Source organism: Cyrtonyx montezumae, unplaced genomic scaffold, assembly GCF_038088225.1.
Source record: "Cyrtonyx montezumae isolate F1298 unplaced genomic scaffold, pur_monq_1.0 scaffold_5, whole genome shotgun sequence".
Taxonomy (NCBI): domain Eukaryota; kingdom Metazoa; phylum Chordata; class Aves; order Galliformes; family Odontophoridae; genus Cyrtonyx; species Cyrtonyx montezumae.
The window spans coordinates 13,402,007-13,421,399 of NW_027072056.1; the positions used below are offsets into that span (position 1 = coordinate 13,402,007).

Below are 19,393 nucleotides of genomic sequence, written 5' to 3' on the forward strand. Positions count from 1 at the left end.
CTTACAAACACTAGCTTTGCCCATCTGGAAAAACAGATGGAGAATTTAAAAAAAAAGCAACCATGGTCTGAAAGCATGTTTTTAATTATATCTGGCCTTCAAGATAAAAACAAGTTAAGAACATTCTCAAGCCTTAGTGCTCAGAGCTATTTCAACCTTTGGGCCACACAGCCAAGTCCTAAGCAAGGAGAGAGCAGGGACAGCCATGCATCTGGGTAAACACAAGAGACTGCTCTTCCACACATTAACGTACCTCATCCCTTTGCTACCCTTGCTTTAGCAGGAGATGGGGAAAAGGCAAAGAGACAACCTATTTCCTCTTGCAGCCCCAAAGGCAAAAAAAGACAGTCTCAGCACCTTAGCAGCAGCACCACAGTTCGCCACCACCACAGTCACCTGGCAGAGCCACACTCCCAAAGAGCTACCATGGGAAGAAGACAACAGAAAGTGAAAAGAACTTCCTCAGACAGAGTGGGCAGCCACAGCTCCACCAGGAAGGGGGAAACGAGTCTCAGGGCAACACAGCGGGAACAGCTTCTGCAAAGAGTCATCTTTCTCCAGGGGCTAAAGAAATCCTTCTCACTACTCACCCACATTGGGTCACTCAGCTCTGTATCCTGCAGACGGACGCAGTCCATGCTGATCTCTATCTTGTTTGTAGGGCCATTTTCAGATGGGTCATCAATGAAGTTCAAGTCAATTGGCTGAACCGAGCATATTGGCCTACAAGGAACAAACAATGCAGTTAAAATGGGCCAAATCCCGTTCCTCCCAACTCTGCATGTGCCAGGCTGTTCCCAGGACTTGGGTGTCATACTAAACCAGTCTCAAAAACAATTAAGCTGCTTCTAGAGAGCACCCACTTCATCACCCACCACACTAGCAATGGTCCCTGAGCAGGGCTGGGCCTGGAGGCACAGAATACTGAAATCCCAGCACCAGTCCCTACCAGAGCTATCTTGGACCTAAACACCTCCTTCCATAAATCCCACTGAAAGGGGTACTTACTGTTCCAGGAAGTCCCAGATATGCTGGATCACCTCTGGGCTGAGAAACTCCCTGGGCTGGGAGCTCTGGGACATGGCTGAGCGGTAGTAACTCTCCTTCCAGGAGAAGTGGCTCGGAGTTTCTACAAATCTTACAAAAGAAAAGCAGAAGAAAAAAAAAGAGAAAAAAAGAAAACACACAAAGATATGTTGAATGCAAGAGTCCAACTTGATAAAAACCCATAAATAGAAGCTATTGTGTGAAAAAGGAGACACACTGAATGCCTGCAACATTCACAGCTGTACAGTGCACATTCCACACTGCTGCAGATGCTGTATTTAGACAGAGAATTCAACTACTCCTCTCAATAAGTTAAATACCTCTCAGCATCTACTGGGATGATGCATCATAAGGAATCCCAGAGGAAGAAAAAACCTCTCTATTTTACTCCCAGAACATGAACCTTCTCACATGAAGCAGGAAGCATTTTGCAGCAGGTACAGAGTACCTGAACAACACAAAACTCCCCTCTCCGCATTGCACAACCTAAAGTGATCTGGTGACTCCTTCTACACCTGGCCACAGCAGCTCAAGTCCTGGACTAAAATATATTAAAAAATGCTTTTTTTTCCTTTCAATAAAGGAGTTCAATTATATCACATCAGGATGTGCCTGCTTCTCAGTGCTCAGAGCCATAACCATCATCACCTTTAACAGCCACAATCATTTCTGAACTACCCCAGCTGCTCGATGCCAGATCTGCTAATTACCTCAGCCATTTTTATCCCCTTAAGCTCCCACAAGCCTCACAGAAATAGGTGGGCCCAAGAGGAGTGGTGACGAAGCTGGAGCACTCGCGCTTTCCACAGCTGCACATTCTCATCCCACTGCCCCATTGCTAAATTCAAACGCAGCAGTTCTTACGCCCGGGTCAAAATACTCAACGGCTGCAGGGCTGCATGGGGGAATTTCTCAAGTGTATCCGCACTTGAGAAAAACTCTCAGTTCAACTTCTAATTAAATATCAGTCAGGTGACTGCTCTTCCTCCTACAAGGATGAGGGCACCCCACAGAATTTTCGTAGAGGAGTCCTTTTGGCAGAATGCAAGGAAACGGCAGCAGCTCCTGCCCCAGGAGCAGCTGTGATGGCAGCCAGCACTATAAATGGATTCCAAGGAGAATCAGACTAACATTTGTTTTGGTGCGTTTTGGTGCTGTTTAGCACAACAGTCAGAACAAGAAGTATGGAAAAGCAAAAATTAACAAGAAATGTCTAAGAGGGATGATCGAACTACAGCTGTTCTTTTCCTCTGCTAATTCCTGAAGCATCTATTATTGACTGCTGCTAGAGCAGGAATCCAGCTCTTTATGTAGAATTTATGAGGCCCCTCATGCTTCCAGAATGACTGGGGGCTGCAAAAAAGCAGGGATTTCCTCACTTCTGCTGCCCACAACCTGCACATTGTTCAAAAAGGGCGGATCATTTTCCCAAGCCAAGAGAAATCAAGTGGCTTTAGCCCCTACAACAGCTAAGCACGTGTCAAAAACATCACAGAATTGTTTGAGTTGGAAGAGACCCTTAAAGGCCATCTGCTCCCACTCTCTGCACTGAACAGGGACACCTACAGCTCCATTGGGTGCTCACAGCCCCATGCAGCCTGACCTGGGGTACCTCCAGTGATGGGGCACCACCACCTCTCGGCAACCTGTGCCAGTGCCTCACCACCCACAGCGTAGATAACTTCAGTATCACTTCAGTTATTCATCCATTTTTTTTTGCGTAAGATTAAAAAAAAAACCTTCTAAACACCCAAGCACTATAGTTAATAGTGCTCTCACCAACATAACAGTGTTCCCACACTAAACATAAATAATCACAAGTCCTCTGAGAGCAGCAGTTATCCTACAAAATACCAGAAATTACTCCTTTCAGGCTTTCAATCTTGTAAAGAACTTTCAGGAGTACCATACTGAAACCCAGACCTGCAGACCTGGCCTGAAGCTGCTATAATAAGCTGAGCACCACTGTCACAACAAGCTTTAGAGAAGAACATCAATACAGCAAGGCCCTGAGGTGAAGGACCACAGGCTGCTCTGCCACTGATCACAACTGGACTTAGCACTTACTAGGAATTAAGTCCCAAGGTAGTGACAACAGACAGCTACATCACAGCTACTTACACAGGAACCAAATTCATCAAAAAGTTGCCATAAAAGAGACTGCCTCTCCTTCAAAAAGCCTCAGAGCAGTGGTATAGCTGTGTGACACGATGCTGCTGTCTGCAGCAGATCTACCTGACAGCCAAAAAGGCACACTGGTTAAGGCTTTCACGGAACTAAGAGCTGAGACTCCTTCAACACTCCCCACATGCAAGCAAAGCTGTTTCCTTCCCTATCATCATGTATTAAAATATAAACCTGGTGCCACTTTCCTTAACAAACAGCCTTTAACACAGCAGAGTAGCTTCTGTCTATTAAAGAGTCCACAGTATTAAGCAAATTTGCTTTTCCACCAGAAAACAGCGACTGAAGCCTAAGCAAGATCTGTCTACGCATAAACTTCACTTCTGCAATGAATTGTCCTTTCCCACACCAGCAAACCACTTCTCTCCCAGTAAAATAATCCCTGAGTGCCTGAAGCTAATAACAAGAGAGCAGGAGTTTGCATTGTTCAAATTGCTCCTACCAGCTGCCCTTTTATTAAGGGATGCTCAAACAACACCCCTTTCACCCGCAGTCGCTCATCCCAAAGTTCATCACAGGAGATAACACTGCTGATCTCAGCCTCTTGTACCAAACCACTGACTAGAATGAGACAAAACATGATAGTAAGCCCTGCCTAGCCCACCCTCTGCTTTAAGCCTACAAACTAGACACTTAATTCACTGTGCTAACTGCTCAAGGAGCCTGCAGGCAGCTTGCCACAAGCTGTAAGAGCTCCAAGGCGGAACTGCTGAAAGATTTATGGCCCCTATAAAGCTGTGAGCTGAACAGGACATTGCACCCCTGAGTCTCCTCCTTTAAAAGCCATAAAGGGATCTTTAATTAACAGAAAAAGTGTTTAAAATCTTCTGAGATGCATAATCTAACCCAGAGCACAGGGGTGGCTAGAACTGCTCCTCAACTGCTGACTCCCAGAAAGGCTTTTAGCTAGCAAAGTGATCCTGCTCCCACTGAGAGCTACCCCAGTCCCATTCTGCTTATTTTACAGGAGTGGAAAAAGTCACAAGACATACAATAGGTGAAAACACTTTTCAAGATTACTTTTCAAGATCTTTGAAACCTCCTGCTTCAAAATTGTTCTGCTGTCTCCTGATCATCTTGACTACAGTACTTGGATAAGCCACCAGAGCAGGGCTGCATCCCAGCTGATACAGTTTGCCATCATACAGACGAGCAAGAGCCAACGAAAGCAGCAACCTTCAGCTGTGCCCACACAGTGACCAACACCAGAGCCTCCCTGGGAACATTAACTTTCACAATAAAAAAAGTTAATACAAACAAACAAATAAAACCCTTCCCCATCTCACCAGAAAAGGAAGCCAAATGAAAACCAGCAGACAAAACCAGCAAAGCATTTGCCTTTCACCAGCTTTAGCCTACCTGCTCTGGGCTGTCCTTCCCTAGAGCTATGGGTTCTAACCCTCCTGAGATAGCCCTGATTGCTCAGCACAACACCTGTGAACCAGGGGCAAAGCCCAAGGAAAACAAGGCTCATTCCACCCATATGCTTTCCACTTCATAATACACTTTTCCCCTTTCCATCTTTGTGTGAAAAGGGACAGAAAAAAGCAACACCACAAAATGAAACAAAAAAGTTACCTTCCCCACCAGAAAGCAACAGCAGAAAAACATTAAACTCAACCATCGCAGCGCAATAACACTGCCCACCCTAAAAAGCCATCTTTCATCACACGCAGCCTTTCACAGAAAAGAATCAAACCCCAAAGAGCAAAACTTAACTCACCAGTGGGGCAGGCCAGGAGCTCCTGTACAAAGCAAGACCTGGGTCTTATATAGAGCATGCTCAGACCCTTCTCTGTAGCCTCGACCTTAAAGGCAGATGTCTCCCACTTTCACTGTTACAGGGTGGGTACCTGATGCAGGATACAGCTTGGTATTACTGTGACATATGCTCAATATCTCCTTAGAAAAATAAGAAGGGCTGTCACAGCCAGGAGGTAATGTGGTTTTCCTTGTTTTCCCCTCCAAAACACACCTGTAGCTTCAACACTCTCAACTGCCCCAAGGTTAATAGTTGAGCATTTGGGGAAATCAGAAATGAATAAAGTATCTTGGTGAAGTTCCTGGGTTGGCTTTCAAGAGATCTGAGCCCCTCCACTCTTCCTTAGCTTCACTGCAGCTCAGCACCTCTGGTGCTACTTTTATGAGGGTCTGCATTTCCCCCCATACAATGTGTGAACTCTTGGGAGCTGTCAGTGTGGTTTGCAGATGTGGAGCTTCATATCAGTTCTGTGCATTAGAAATCCTTGGTGCAAAATGTGGGAAGAAATCATTCATAGTTAGGATGAGCATAATGACTAGGTTGGAGCTTTTTTCTGTTTGCTGCCCAAGTTAAAGAATGTCACTTTCTGCTTCTTCCCTCTCCAGACTGCTCTCAGTGGTGTCACTGGGTCTGTAGTCATCCTGTGGACAAGCAGATGGGGCCAGAGAGGTCTCTCTTTATAAGGTACTGTGTTTTTTCACAGTATATATCCTTCTAAAGGAGCCGGTGGCAGAGAATTTAGGAAACCCTGATGCAAAGAGAACATCTGCTCGTATGAAGAAAGCAATTCCACATCACACAAATGAACCAAATGAATAATTAATAATGTCTAAATAATGTTATCTGCGATGTCTCATTTTATTCATATCTCTCCAAGTGCTCTACAAAGGAAGACAGAGTCATTATTCCCATTTTACCTGTGGGAAAACTAAGTCACCAGGAGGTCACAGGATTACTCATAGTTACTCAGCAAGCCAGAAATACAGCCTCGGTCACTTAAATCCCAGGCTGGTTCAGCACAAAAGGGAACTGGTGATTTTGGGAGGCTGACCTTTCACATGGGCAGATAGTGACAGGACGAGGGAGAACGGCTGTATACTAACAGAGGGGAAATGCAGATTAGAGAGGCAGGGGGCAGTGATGCCCTGGCACAGGCTGAGGGTGCCCCTTCCCTAAAAGGGTTCAAGGCCAGGTTGCCCTGGGCAGCCTGAGCTGGTGGGGGGCAGCCAGTGCATGGCAGGGCGTTGGGGCTGGGTAGGATTTCCCAACCCAAGCTATGCTACAATTCAGTGGTTCTGAGTGTCTTGGTACAAACATTCAAAAAAGGCCCTGAATTGTTTGGGTAGAGTAGGCACTGTGATTCCTAGAGTAACAGACCCCCAACCTCACTTATCTTTAGGCACTGATGCCCAGGAATGAAAATCACAGGTGCCAAAATGCTGTGAGCCACACTTAGAGCTCAGGGTGGAAGCAGGTCTCAAACTCAGATGTCCACACTAGCACCTAAACTTCTTTCTGGGTGCTTTCAGCAGTTAACTGCACAATATGTATGCCTTCACATATCAGCCCTCTGTTGTCACAGTGTGCAGGCTTGGTCGGGAAGCGAGCCACAGAGCAGAGAAGTCAGCAGCCTCCCATCTGGCTCTAGCAGCCCCATCCATGTGCTGGGTGCTGCCTTCTCCGGTTACACACTGAAGGGCATCAAAAGAAACAAAAGGTTTTAAGTTGATGAGCACTCCGCTTAATTGCCTAAATCTTGCCATTAGTTGCATTTCAGTCCTTGAGCGAGGAGGGGGCTCCTCCTCTGACCCCATCGTTGCCGCTCAGGAACTTGGCAGCTCCCGTCCTGCCGGAATTCCCCCCGCTCCGCATTCTGACGCTACCATGATTTGCAGACTCCGCTACCTAATGAAGTACACAGCTGTGCAAGGGGAGGAAGCGGGCTCTGGCAGCACGGGACAGGCGTGTGCCTGGCGGGCGGCGTCAGCCGGAATTCCCCGCGGTGGGACCGCGCTCACCCCGGCGACCCCTGTGCGGCCAAGCGGACCCTAGGAGAGCCGAGCAGAGACCCTGCCCCAAACGCATGCCCATGTGGAGGCTGCGGCAACAGCAGCTTAGGCTCATCACAGAACCACTGAGTTGGAAGAGACATTTAAAGCTATTTAAAGTTCAATTCCCTGCAACGAATAGGAATGCCTACAGCTCGATCAGGTGCTCAGAGCTTCGTCCAGTCTGATCCTGAGTATCTCCAGGGTCAGGGCATCCACTGCTTCCTTTGGAATGTGTTCTGTGGCCGTGGGAAGGGTAGCTGGGAGAAAAGAGAACAACAAGAGACGTGCAGTAGAAATCTGAGGAGGCTGACTGCCCAAAGGGTGAGCCCTAATCTCAGAAGCCAGCAGCCAGGAGGCATGAGAGGGAGCTGGGAGTGACAGACAGCAAAAGGAGCCTGTGACACTGCTGAGGCCCTACAGCATCCATCAAAGACTAGAGCTTCTTCCTTGCCCATAAGCAAATGATGCCTGTATTGTATTTGCCCTGCTTCGGCTGTGAGATGAATGATGTTTCATACAGATCCGTCTCAGAGGAATGCTGACTGCATTGCTTTAAAAATCTCAGTGCTCTGATAGTCTGTTGTTTGTGCATACTGGTCTCCCCGTGACTTAAATTTCTCTTTTGGGTACATCTGTGTGTGTAACTGGAGGGGAAAGGTGGAGGAAGGATGGTTTGGCATTCTGGCTGCTCTTTGCTCAAGCCTTTAGGACAAAACTGGGCTGCAGCAAAGAAAGTGAAACTGCCTGCACAGAACAGTCCTCCTCATTCACCACACTGAAAAACACATGGGGGATTTTCTCTCATTCATCATCTTCTTTCAGTTAGAGTCAGCTTGTGTTTGATGATGCCCACAGTGAATGCAGCATTTTCAGCCCCGCAGCATCCCCTTGAAGCACATTACATCACCATGGCCCCACACCAGCACCCTGTCCCAATGTGGGCAGCAGAGCTCCATGGGGAGAAAAGCCACGCACCCATACTGCCCTGCCAAGGGGCTCCTGGCCTGGGCACAGGACAGCCCACTGCAAACCACTGCTGGAAGCCAGACAGGTTCAGAATGTCAGCAGTGCAGAACTGCATCTCATTCTCAGCCTTACAATAGGGGCCACTTCTACATGTCAGAGGTATTTCTTTGTCCTCAGGGCTTCAGGAAGCAAATGGCCTTGCCAGGACTAGAGATATCATCCCCTAATTGCTGGAGCAAAGTCACCCCTGGTTTTTTTTCCTTCCATCCGTCAGCATTCTGTGAACTTTTCCAGACCTCTCTCATCGTCCACTTACCTCTGGACACCCCCTTCTCCACCCTCAGCTTCTCACCCATCCTTGGAAACCACCTTCTCACTCAGCCACAGACATCCCCTGCCCTCCTGCACGTCCTAAACACCCACTCCCTTCTCAGCAAGGGCAGAGAGGGACAAAGCTCTGACCAAGGTGTCAGCCCTGGAACGTCCTGCACTCCACAAGATGTTCTTCTGCCCACTGCTTGCTTGTATGGACTACAGAGCCTTCACAGCCTCCAGCAAACCACTCAGGAGCCTGAGCAACCCTCTTTGGGAAGCCCAGGGCTGGTGCACAAGGCTGGGGTTCAACACACCCATCCATCTTTATCTCAGCTGCTAGCTGACCTGGCCATCTTTGTCCTTCAGTTTCTCAGCTATAGCAATGTCATCAGCTTTGTAAAGCACACAGGGGTCTGCTGGCAACCAGTACATCTCCAGGGAAACAGTGTCTCAAGACTTTCCAAAATGAAATGTCAAAAGAAAACTTAAATCTTCATCCACTTTTGAAAAGCGTTAAAAAAAACAATCAGAAAGATGTTGCAGCTGTGTTATTCACTATCTCACCTTTCCAGCCAACCACTGCCCAAGCCTATTTGGGGTGCCCGCAGAGAGGGAGAGGTGGGAGTTGCTGGGCAGAGCTTTGCTGCAGCAAGGAAGGCTTCTAGCAAACAGCAGGAATGCAAGATCTAGGCCCTCGAAATTCAGAGGTATTTTTAAGGCAAATTTGAAAATGAGAATTGCAAGGTAGGCTTGACAGACAAGTGTTCAGCAGCCATGAAACGCTCAAGTCCATTGCAAAAAGGAAAACAAACAAATAAAAACCACCAGAGAAGAAGAAGAAATCCCTTTGCTCTAAACAAACAAACAAAAAAAGACTTACCTTGCTCAATTTTAGATACTGCTGCATGCTAAAAAAGGAAACCCTAGTTTCATCGGGCAGCTCTGTTCTAGAGGGGCAGGAGGACAAAGGGAAACCCCCAAAGCAGCCCACACCCTTCCAGTTATCCGACCCCCTGCAGCACCAAGGAACAGCAACAGAAAATACTGTGAAACAACCCCAGAAGAAAGTTCATATTTAAGTGACTACAAAGCACAGCTATGACAGGCCTTCATCACTGCACTGGAGTGATTTGGGGTACAAAGAAAGGAAAATAAAGCTCTGAAGAGCTGAAGGCTAGAAACCTGTCCTTCCTGAGGCTTTCTGAATTAACCCCCCCCCCCCTTTTGAGCTTTGCTTATCAGTGTTTTCCCACAAGCTCAGCATTTACTCATAACAACTTCAGCCGTTCGCTGCTGTCCGTTGTTAACGAGGAGCTTGCTCTCAGTATTTCCCACAGGAAACAAGGAGGCTTGGGTTTTCCCTCTTCTAACTATTGTCTGCTGAAACGTTGCAGCACTGAGCACCGCCAGAGTCTCTCAGGTTTCACTAGCCATGCCAGCACAGACACCACAACACAGGATGAGAAACTGCTGGATTTATTACAGGTGGTAAAATAACTCAGCCAAGCACATCAGAGCTTCAGCAAGGCAGCAGGGTTTCATGCATGGGCTCTCATGAGATGCTGTGTGGCTCTAGGAGGGGCCAGCACTAGGAAAGCGCTGGACAACCCAGCACACTGAGCAGCCAGTGCCAAGATCATAGAATCTTTACGGTTAGAAACGACCTCGAAGATAATCTAGTCCAACCATCACACCATGTCCACTAACCACGTCCCTCAGTGCCACATGAACACCTCCACGGATGGTGACTCCACCACCTCCCTGGGCAGCTGTGTCAGTGCCTCACCAGTCTTTCTGAGAAGAAACTTTTCCTGACATCCAACCCGAACCTCCCCTGGCACAACTTGAGGCCAAGCCCCCTCGTCCTATCACTGTTACCTGGGAGCAAAAGCCAACCCCCAACTTGCCACAACCTTGTCAGCAAGTTGAAGAGAGCAATAACATCTTCCCCGAGCCTCCTCTTCTCCAGACTGAACTATCTCCATTCCCTCAGCCTCTCCTCATTGTGCTCCAGACACAGCATAGCTCCACTGCCCCTCTCTGGACATGCGCAAGGGCTTCAATGTCTTTCTTGGAGTGAAGGGTCCAAAACTGAACACAGTACACAAGGTGCAGCTTCACACTAAATGTAGTCAGCATTTATACTAGATGCGATTGCCCCAGGCACAGCGGGCAGATAAGCAGCTGGCAATGGGACATCCTGTCAGTGGGACATCCCAGGAAGGTCTCAGCGTGGCCCCCCACCAGGAGGAAGCAAAGTGAGAGAAATCCTGCATTGCCTCGTTGATCCTCAGACCGGGGATACTATGTGTGGCAGGGCCTTTCGTCACGTAAATGTAATCGGAGAGGGGAGGGACAGCTTCTCCAGACAGCAAACATGAAGTTCTTTTTTAGGACAGGAGGGTCTCAGACTGTCTGCTGCAAAAGGCTGGTGACATTTTGAGCTGAGCCAGGTAAGACTCTCAGCTCCCTGTGGCACCTATTCTTCCTGAGTCTTTGGTTACACAAATTCTTATCTCGATGAACTGCTTGGGGGATGCACGAAGTCCCTCTCTCAAACTCTCTGGAAGGCTGAATTTTACAAAAATATAAATTAAATTGTCACAATAATGCTAAAAGTCTCCCAAACTCTTTAGAAGCAGGAAACTGTAAAGAGCAACATCCTGTGTTTCAGTAAATAATTAAAATGCAAAAGAGAAACACCAGGAAAATAGAAGTTAGGGGCAGCCCAGAAACCTGAGTTTAGCTGAAAGTCCCCCACAGCCAACCAGCTAAGTTCAGCATGCTTTGGACAGTTAAAAAAACCACTCAATTTTCTACCCTGCCACCAGTGATACTTCTACAGGACAAGAGATCTGCTAAATACAAAGCTGACTGCATTTTCTACATTGAGCAACTCTGTGGCAGGTTGCTACTGCTAAGCCCAAGGGCAGAGAATTCTCTCAAAAATAAAAGGACTTGCAAAAACCTTTCACTATGCCACAAAATAACTGCTAGACAGGGCAGACGAAGGACAAAGGATTAAGAGTGGATTACAGTCCTGGAAGATAAGGACAAGAGAACTCCTTATCAGAAACACCGTGAGCGTGTATGGGAACAATTCCTGCCCTGCTCACAGAACCTTTGCTTGTGCAACTGTGCCTGGTGTTAAGAAATTACAGGGTAGGCTCCCTATAATTTCATCAATACGCTGCCACACCTAATGTGATTTATGGTTTTTGCTTGTGATTATCTTAGAGCACAGAGCTCCTGGAGCGCTGTGAATACACCAGAGTCCCCAGCTCCATCAGAATTAGGAATCACACTGCCAGCCTGCATATTTTAAGAATAAAATCCTCAAATGAACAGACTTGGGAAAAAAAATGTAAAGGTGTTGCTTGTTTAAGTTTTCAATTCTGTGATATCTGACCATGTAAGCCCATAGCTTTACCTTGCCAGCTTTTTGGGTTCAGACAGCCACTGCTGCTGATTCAGGGCTGCATACACAGCTGCTGCTTACGGGACCCAGCAGCACCGTGCAAGCTTCTTTCCATTCATTTTTTTTCAGCATGCATCAATTCTGAGGAATACCAACATTGCCCAACAGACACTGAACCTCCTAGGGCAAGGTTTTGTAAGCAGACTTCTTTTGGTGTTGCCAAGAGCCTGCTGAACCCCCAGTGGCTTACTGCAGGGCTTCCCCCTGCTCACTCTTTATAGCTCCATGTGCTAAGTGAATTCCCCTCCCTGCATCAGTATTTATCACATCAGGCCACCTGTGGCATTCAAACACCTGATAGAAGATGACTCAGCAGCAAAAGCCCACTAGGAGATGGTCTGTTATACTGTAGTAATACACTAAAATCACATAGGTAAGTCCTAAGAACAGGTGCAGATGTTTTCATGAAGCTATGTAAGCAGGCAAGGGTATCTAATATCAGCAGATCTAGTCAAACAGACCTCACAAATCTATTAAAGCTAAACCTTTTTCTTCTAATTATTTCCATTTTGATTAGAGGCTTCAGATTCTCAAAAATTAAATTGAACAGAAGTCAAAATTTCTGTGACAGAATAACCACTGTCTCCCACTCTGAGTTCCCAGGAAGGTTTTCAGAGAGATACAAAACTAATTTAGAGCTCAGCTCTTCGGGAAGACACAAAATAAAAACCCAGGTTTCCCTAATTTCTTCTTTGACCAAAGCCCCCCTTCCTTACCCTCACCCTGTGGTACCTACGAACACTTTCCCAAAGGGGCCCAACACCCTTTGGTCACTTGGACTTCTGCTCTATCCCAGCTCAGAAATTCCTGTTTGTTGAGAGGAGCCATGGCAAATCAGCTTGCAGCAGGGTGGTACCACAGAAATCAGCAGGGGATTATACTTACAACACATACCACGAGCACCCTAAATGTATCTAAACAGATGAGCTATTGAGAACTTGATTCTTTAATCTTTTCAGGTTTTTTTTTTTTTTTTAGAGGTTGAGCAAGATCCTATGAATTAGGTATTCTCTCTTCAGAGGAAAAAGGACCACATGAAAGACTTTACACATTCTCCTTCCAGTCCTTTGAGAGTTGGAAAAACAGAAAACGGTTGATTCAGTTCCACCTTAATCCTTTAAGCAGCACTAAAAGGGCCTCCAAGCAGTTAAGCATCTTTTTTTGACACTGAAGAGCCGATACTGTGCTTTGAAGAGGAAAAGACAAAAGTGATGTCTTTGGCATCAACTGGGATGGGTCCAGCATCCTCAGCACAATGTGGTTTCTGACATGGAGCAGAGGTCTGGTGGGGAACAAACAGAGGAGGGCAGTGAGGGAAGAACAGAACTTATGGGAAAGAAAGAAGAGCCACATGCTGCTCTTGGGCAGTGTTTTCTAAAGATCCTATCATCTAATCCCATCTTCTGATGAGACAGTGCTATTAAAGCAGGAGAACAAGCAAAGAACACACCACAAAGATAAAAGGAACACCTTCCCTCCCACCTCCACACATCCTTACCAAGGTGGCAGCTGAGATGTCCAGTGCTGGCAGCATATCCCCTACAGAGCTGTGCCACGAAGCCCTGCCACCCATAGGACCACACACACTGCATGCTGAGCCCTCCTGCACTGTGAGGTGCTCAGGACTGCTTCATGGCCCCTCTCTACATCTTTGGAAAGTACCTGCTGCACCCCCAGCTGGTTCTGCAGAACCATCTGTACTGAGCCACGTGCCTTTCCTCACTTGGCTTCAGGTCTTTCTGCTAGAAGGGCAGATTTGGGCTCCCCTCTTAAAGGTGAAGGCAGATTAGGCTTGTCAGCCCTATCACAGCAAGAGTTAGGTTATTTTATTGAGCACAGCATAGCACATAGAAAGAAAAAAAACACATGCAGTTACCCAAATGCAAACATTATGTACAGCTCTGCACATGGGATGACACCCTCCTGCAATGTACTGCCTTGTAACAGCTTAAGTCTGCTCTGCTCCAATATCCCCAGCTAAATCAAAACAGAGTAGCTTGCATGGTTTGCCTGAATGTGGTCCCTTCCAATCCGAAAGAAGTAAACCTGCTTAATTACTAATTGTTAATGAGAGAGAACACTGTTTATTTGCAATGATGAGAGATACAGAGTTTTTTTGCCTTTAATGCATTGCGAGCATTAGCATTGGCGAGGCTCCTAACTGATAATTGCCATCTGGTTGCCAGCCCTGTTTGGTAGGTGTGGGAACAGAAGAAGAGAGGTGAAGCCACATGTGCAATTCTCCTGATGGGAGATTCCTGCTCTTCAAAATCCATATGGCTACAGAACCCAGCAGAAGCTGCTGCCATGCCCTGTGCCCTTTCCTTTGTCCAGGCTTCAGCTCATTTCTGATGGTTTCCTTCATTCTCTATTACCAATAAGTTTCCTACATAACTGGCCAGTTTTTGCTTGTTCGTTTGTTTTCCCCATTTGCTTGATGACTTGTTCTTTTATTTATTTTTTAGCAACTCGTCAACCAAAACTCAAGGCCACGTCCCCTGTTGTGATGAGAATACAAAGACAAATGAAAAAGGAAGGAAGAGCGAGATGCGGAATGCCTTCAAAGAAAGAAAGAGCACAGCTGGCCAGGGAGATGGTGGAGTAACTAGCTGTTCCTGCAGGTGTTCAAGAACCTTGGAGATGTGGCACTGAGGGACATGGTTAGCGGGCATGGGGGTGATGGGTCAACAGCTAGACTTGATGATCTTTGAGGTCTTTTCCAACCTTAACAATTCTAGGAAAACCTTGATGCTGGGGCACCAGTTACTGGGACACAAGGTGAGCAGGGCAGCACAGAGCACAGGCAGGTGCAGCCCCAACAGGAGGCAGCTCCTGGATGAAGCACAGCTTAATGGCCATTTTTTCCAAGAACACAAGTAACTTATCTGTAAACAGCACTCCCCCAGCCAGGCATTAGCTGAAAAAACAAACAAACAAAAAAAACCCAAAAAACCAGCTTTGGAGAGCAAAGCTAATTACATAGCTCTGAACAGCTGGACTTTGATCATAATTACAGTGCCCTCCTCCTTCTGCATTAGCAGTTTCCAGCTGCAGCTAGGTGGGCAATTAGGGAAGGTGGAGATCCCTCCTCATGCCAAAGGAGGAGGGTGATGTCCCATGTCCCAGCTGATCTGGCTGTCAGCGTTAACTCCCCCTCTCCCATTTTAACAGCATTTCCACAACTGTTTTGTCAGCATGCCTCAGCTCAACGTTATCAGTTTGCTCTTTAGATTATTATTTACATATAATTTTAAAGAAAGATATATTAACGCAGCCCAAGTTGCAAAGAAACTCACTGGCATTAGCTAAATAACGCGCTGTGACCACATCAAAGCAAAAATGTTTCAGAGTGTGTAAAATAAATGCAATTGTGAAACTGTTCAGTTCTGTTAAATCAGGCAGAAGAATGTCACCCAGCACATCCCAAAAGGCATCCCACGGGCAGAGCCTCAAGCTGAGCACCATCTATGTCTTCCCACTAAGAGAAGTACTTCAAAGACCAGCTCCCAGATGATTTTGACTACTCAGAGGACAGCCACTAATAACTGGACAAATGCCACTCTCCGTTCATATAAACAGACATGTGGAACAGCTGAGACACGTTGTTACTCTAAGCTACATCTCGATCAGGTTTTACAACTGAGGGGTGTCACAAACTTTATCTGTCCCAAGCTGTCCTGAGGCTTCCCACAGCACAATGGCCGCTCACAGGACCTCACCATGCCGCTGAGCACTGTCAGACCTAAAGGTGAGGAAGGCCCACTCCAGGGGGTCTACCAAGTACACCCAAGGGAGTTTTATTCCCTTATTCCTGCTCCAGATGGGATTTTTGCCTGAGTCACAGTGCCAATTCTACAAGCCTGTTCTTTGCCACAGGATGGGATGGACTGGCAGAGTTCACAGGCTCTGGGAGGTAGACCTGCAGCTCAGGTACCCTTGCCGGTGCATCTCTGAATTTTCCAATGTATTAAAAAAAAATATATATATATATATATATATTTCAATTTTCTATTGGGGGATTTACTTCACTGTAGCTTCCAAACACTGACGCTTGGACTTGAAAGGAAGTTGGATTTGGTGATCCTTCTGGGTCCTTTCCAACTTGGGACAGACTGTGATTCTACGATCCTTCGAGATGCTAAGACTCCACTGCTGTCACCCCCAGTGCACCTTCCCAGGTGGGTGCTGCTCCCGTACTGCTTCTCTGGACCCCACACAGCTCTCGTTGGGGTTGGTGGGTTTTTAGGACATCAGAGTATGACCACACGTAGCCAGCAGCCCTGCGCTGGTGCTGTGGAAGGGAAACCAACCCCCCCACTTCATTTCACATTCCTGCACTGCGGCAGCACCGCCAAGTACTGCTCGCTATTTCCCAGCTCCCCTCCTCTCCTTCCCCAGCACGGGAGCACCGAAAGCACAGTGACACTGAGCACATTAAGGGGGAAAACAACAATGCTGTAACAAATCCCGACAATGGGGGGAAAGAAAAAGAGATCACAGTGGCCAAGCCTTCAGCTATGCAACACATGCACCGTGAAGAGGATGAGTTAAGAGTTAACCCTTCTGCAGACAGAATGCTGCAGTGAGACAGCAGCTAGGGTTTCTTCCTCGCATGGCCAGAAAGGAGCCTTAAAGCAGCTCGACAAGCGACCGTGCTCTCAGGATTTCACCTCTCCGAACTTTACGACTGGAAAAATACCATCTACATGTCATTTACATGCTTAAATATAGTATCTCCTATTGGGAGAAACAAACAGACCGACAATGTGACACCGTGATACCTCGTGCGGACATGCTCTTTTATCTGCTGGAAAGTTCTAAAACTCAGCTTAACAACAAAGCTAAAATAAGAGTGGTTGTCAGGCTCCGTGCTGGCTGTTAAACAGAATGACAAAATACTCTTTGAGACGTGCTTTCCCTTTGAAGGTGTTTCCTCTCTGGATCTTTTAAACGATTTATTTATCTTTTAAATTCCCAAATCTCAGATCTTAATAATGAAGCTTATATTCTTTCCAGGAGTTTTTCACTTAAAGAAGCCGATAAACATTTATTGCTATGGAAAGCGATAGCAAGCCACGCGCTTCCAAAAGCACTGAGTAACCTTCACCTCCAAAACACTCTCAGCTTTCACGTTATTTATCTTATATTTTTCCTCTAATGCCAAAGAGGAAGAGGCCGGTATCTTAAACGGATGCCTATAATTAAACAGTAACCTGTTAGAAAGCCAAAAATAATAGTAAGCTCCACTGAGCATGAAGAGAGCGGCACATTTTTTCCGCGTGCAGCCCAGCTGCCCCCGGCCGATAGCAGCAAGTTAACAATTACACGAGTCACCGAGATCAGAGCCGCGATAGGAGAGGGCCACGTCACGCCCGGGACTCACCGCGGGATGCAGGGATCGGGGTAGTACTGCAAGGTGGTGAAAGGCGCCGCTTCAAAATTCATTTCCTTCCAGCCCCTCTTAGGGTAGGGCAAAAATAAATAAATAAATAGATACAAAGCCAGCCGGCCAAAAGCAATAAGGTCAAGTGGTACGCGAGATACAACTTTAGAGATTTATTTTACACTTGCAGATGGGTGGGATCTCCCAGGGGCTTGGCCAATGGGATTCATCAAGTGACCTGAGTATCACCACCCGTCCCTCCTCACCAGCTGGGCATCTTCTGCGCCAATATTCCCCCTCCTCTCAACATCCCTAATAAACTCCGGTGTACGTCGGCCGCACTTGTTGTTGGGAGCTCATCTGGGGCATCTCTGAACTTCTGATCTCGTCGGCCATTGGTTGCCTTCCCGCCTGACTTCACAGTTTAATTTTGGCAGCTCTTGCGATTTTGCACAGTGCCGCAGCCGCTGGTCATCCTCAGCTCCAGCTGGCCGGAGCTTCCCCTGCCCGCACTGCATTTCATCGTGCTCTAAAAGCTTCCCCGGGGCCAATACCTGCATGACACAGCCTGGGGAAATTTTCAGCCTCTCTCTCGACACAGTTCAAACTGTCTGTTGTGGTGGTAGTTTCAAAAGCAGAAGGTCAAAATATGGGGAAATTCTTCATTTAAATTTAGCTCTGAACTTCTGTGCCTCTGTCTCCCCTTCATTTTTCACCTCACCCCCCCCCCCCCCCCCCATAGCATCAGAGGTAACTGTTAATGTTTCACTCCATATCTTTTTATGTTTTTTTTTTTTTTTTCAGAGAAAATCGAGATAGTTGTGTTAGCGTTCTGGAAATACTGTATGTGCTTTACATATGAAAAATTACAGTATTTTTAAATATCCTGAGAAGTAAGAAGAAAGAAAATAGGGATGATACATTTTTTCAAACCAGTAAAGCTTAAGAAATAAGAGCAAAACGAAGTCCACCACTGCCTAAGGTGAGAGGAAGATTAGATTTTGCTGAAGTAACCTAAAAACCAAGAAGGGAGCCTCTAATCCCTTCTCCCTGCCTTCTCTTATTTTTTTTTTCCTCTTGTAGTGACATAGACCATCATTCCAGAATAAAGCAACCTGCTTTATTCCCCTGTTTTTCCCCCTCCATAACTCATCCAAATAGTACAAGCTGTAAACCTATCCTGGTTTTGTGGTTTTGGAGAATGAATGAAATATGAATCAGGAGCTAAATTAAAATGGATTCCAGCAGGAAAAAATAGCATCCATGTATCTATGACCCAATGGGATTGCATCTTCCAGCAGACATGTATGTTTGTGTACACAGAGGGTGCTGCTCCATTGCTCACCTACTGAGCATCTCTTGTGCTGATGTCAGCACAAATTCCAAAGTCCTGAGCAAAAAGCTGAAGCCCTCTGAGAAGGCAGCGACTGACTCTTATTTTTCCCTCTGCTCTTTCCTAGTAGGAAATTTTGGTTCAAAGAATGTCATGTGGAAACATTTTCTTTGCTGCCTGTGCCAGAGGAGCTATTTCGGACTTGACATTCTCCACCCACACTCAGCCTGATAGTTCCTAACATCTGTGAATTGTGAATCCTGTAAACTCGCAGGGCTGATCCCTGCCCAAGCAACTTTTACTATGATAAGTGGCACTGGCTAGGGAACAGAAGCTGGACGCAATGTGTTTTATTAACTGAAGCTAAGGGTTTTCTTGCTGCTGGACACAGCTTTTGCCTGGAGTAAAACATGGACCCTGTACCACACAGAAGTGTGGGAACAGACAAAGCAGGCTGTGCTTTGGAGAGATGCAGGCTTTGAACAACTGCCCTATACTGAAGGCAAAGAACAAGATCTTCTCCCCATGCGCTCCATTTCAGCAGGAGTGTGGGGCCATGCTCTCCTGGCTTTAGGACTCAGTTTCAATCTACATGAGTGCAGATGATCAACCTTGCTGGGGAGGCATCAGGCTGGGCTCAGCCCCTTCTCCAGTTCATGGGAGTACAGTGATCAGAGCTCCTGCCTGCCCCCACAGATGCACCAGCAGCCTGCTGGATCTCCTCTACCATACCCATGTGGGACAGGTATGGCTTTATGCAAGTTGTTACGAGTGTGCCCATTCTGGAAGAGTTTGTATTTCCTGCTAGACTTCAGCCTAGAAGACAGAAGTCTCGTGAAAAAGAAATGCTGTGTGAAAGTGGTACTGCTGGTGG

The 19,393-nt window shown here is 46.8% G+C and overlaps 1 protein-coding gene across 3 annotated transcripts in view; it reads right to left on the reverse strand.

The window, feature by feature from the left end:
* The window catches only part of TP63 (tumor protein p63), a 93,230-nt gene extending 75,966 nt beyond the window's left edge, over positions 1-17,264 (reverse strand). For all 3 annotated transcript variants that reach the window (XM_065748503.1, XM_065748502.1, XM_065748505.1), the window contains exons 1-3: positions 17,187-17,264; positions 1,009-1,137; positions 591-723 (exon numbers count right to left, since the gene is read on the reverse strand). In XM_065748503.1, the coding sequence (XP_065604575.1) occupies positions 591-723; positions 1,009-1,137; positions 17,187-17,248 (324 nt within the window). In that variant the 5' untranslated portion in view covers positions 17,249-17,264. The remainder of the gene's footprint in view (positions 1-590; positions 724-1,008; positions 1,138-17,186) is intronic.
* Between the last annotated feature and the right edge of the window lie 2,129 nt (positions 17,265-19,393).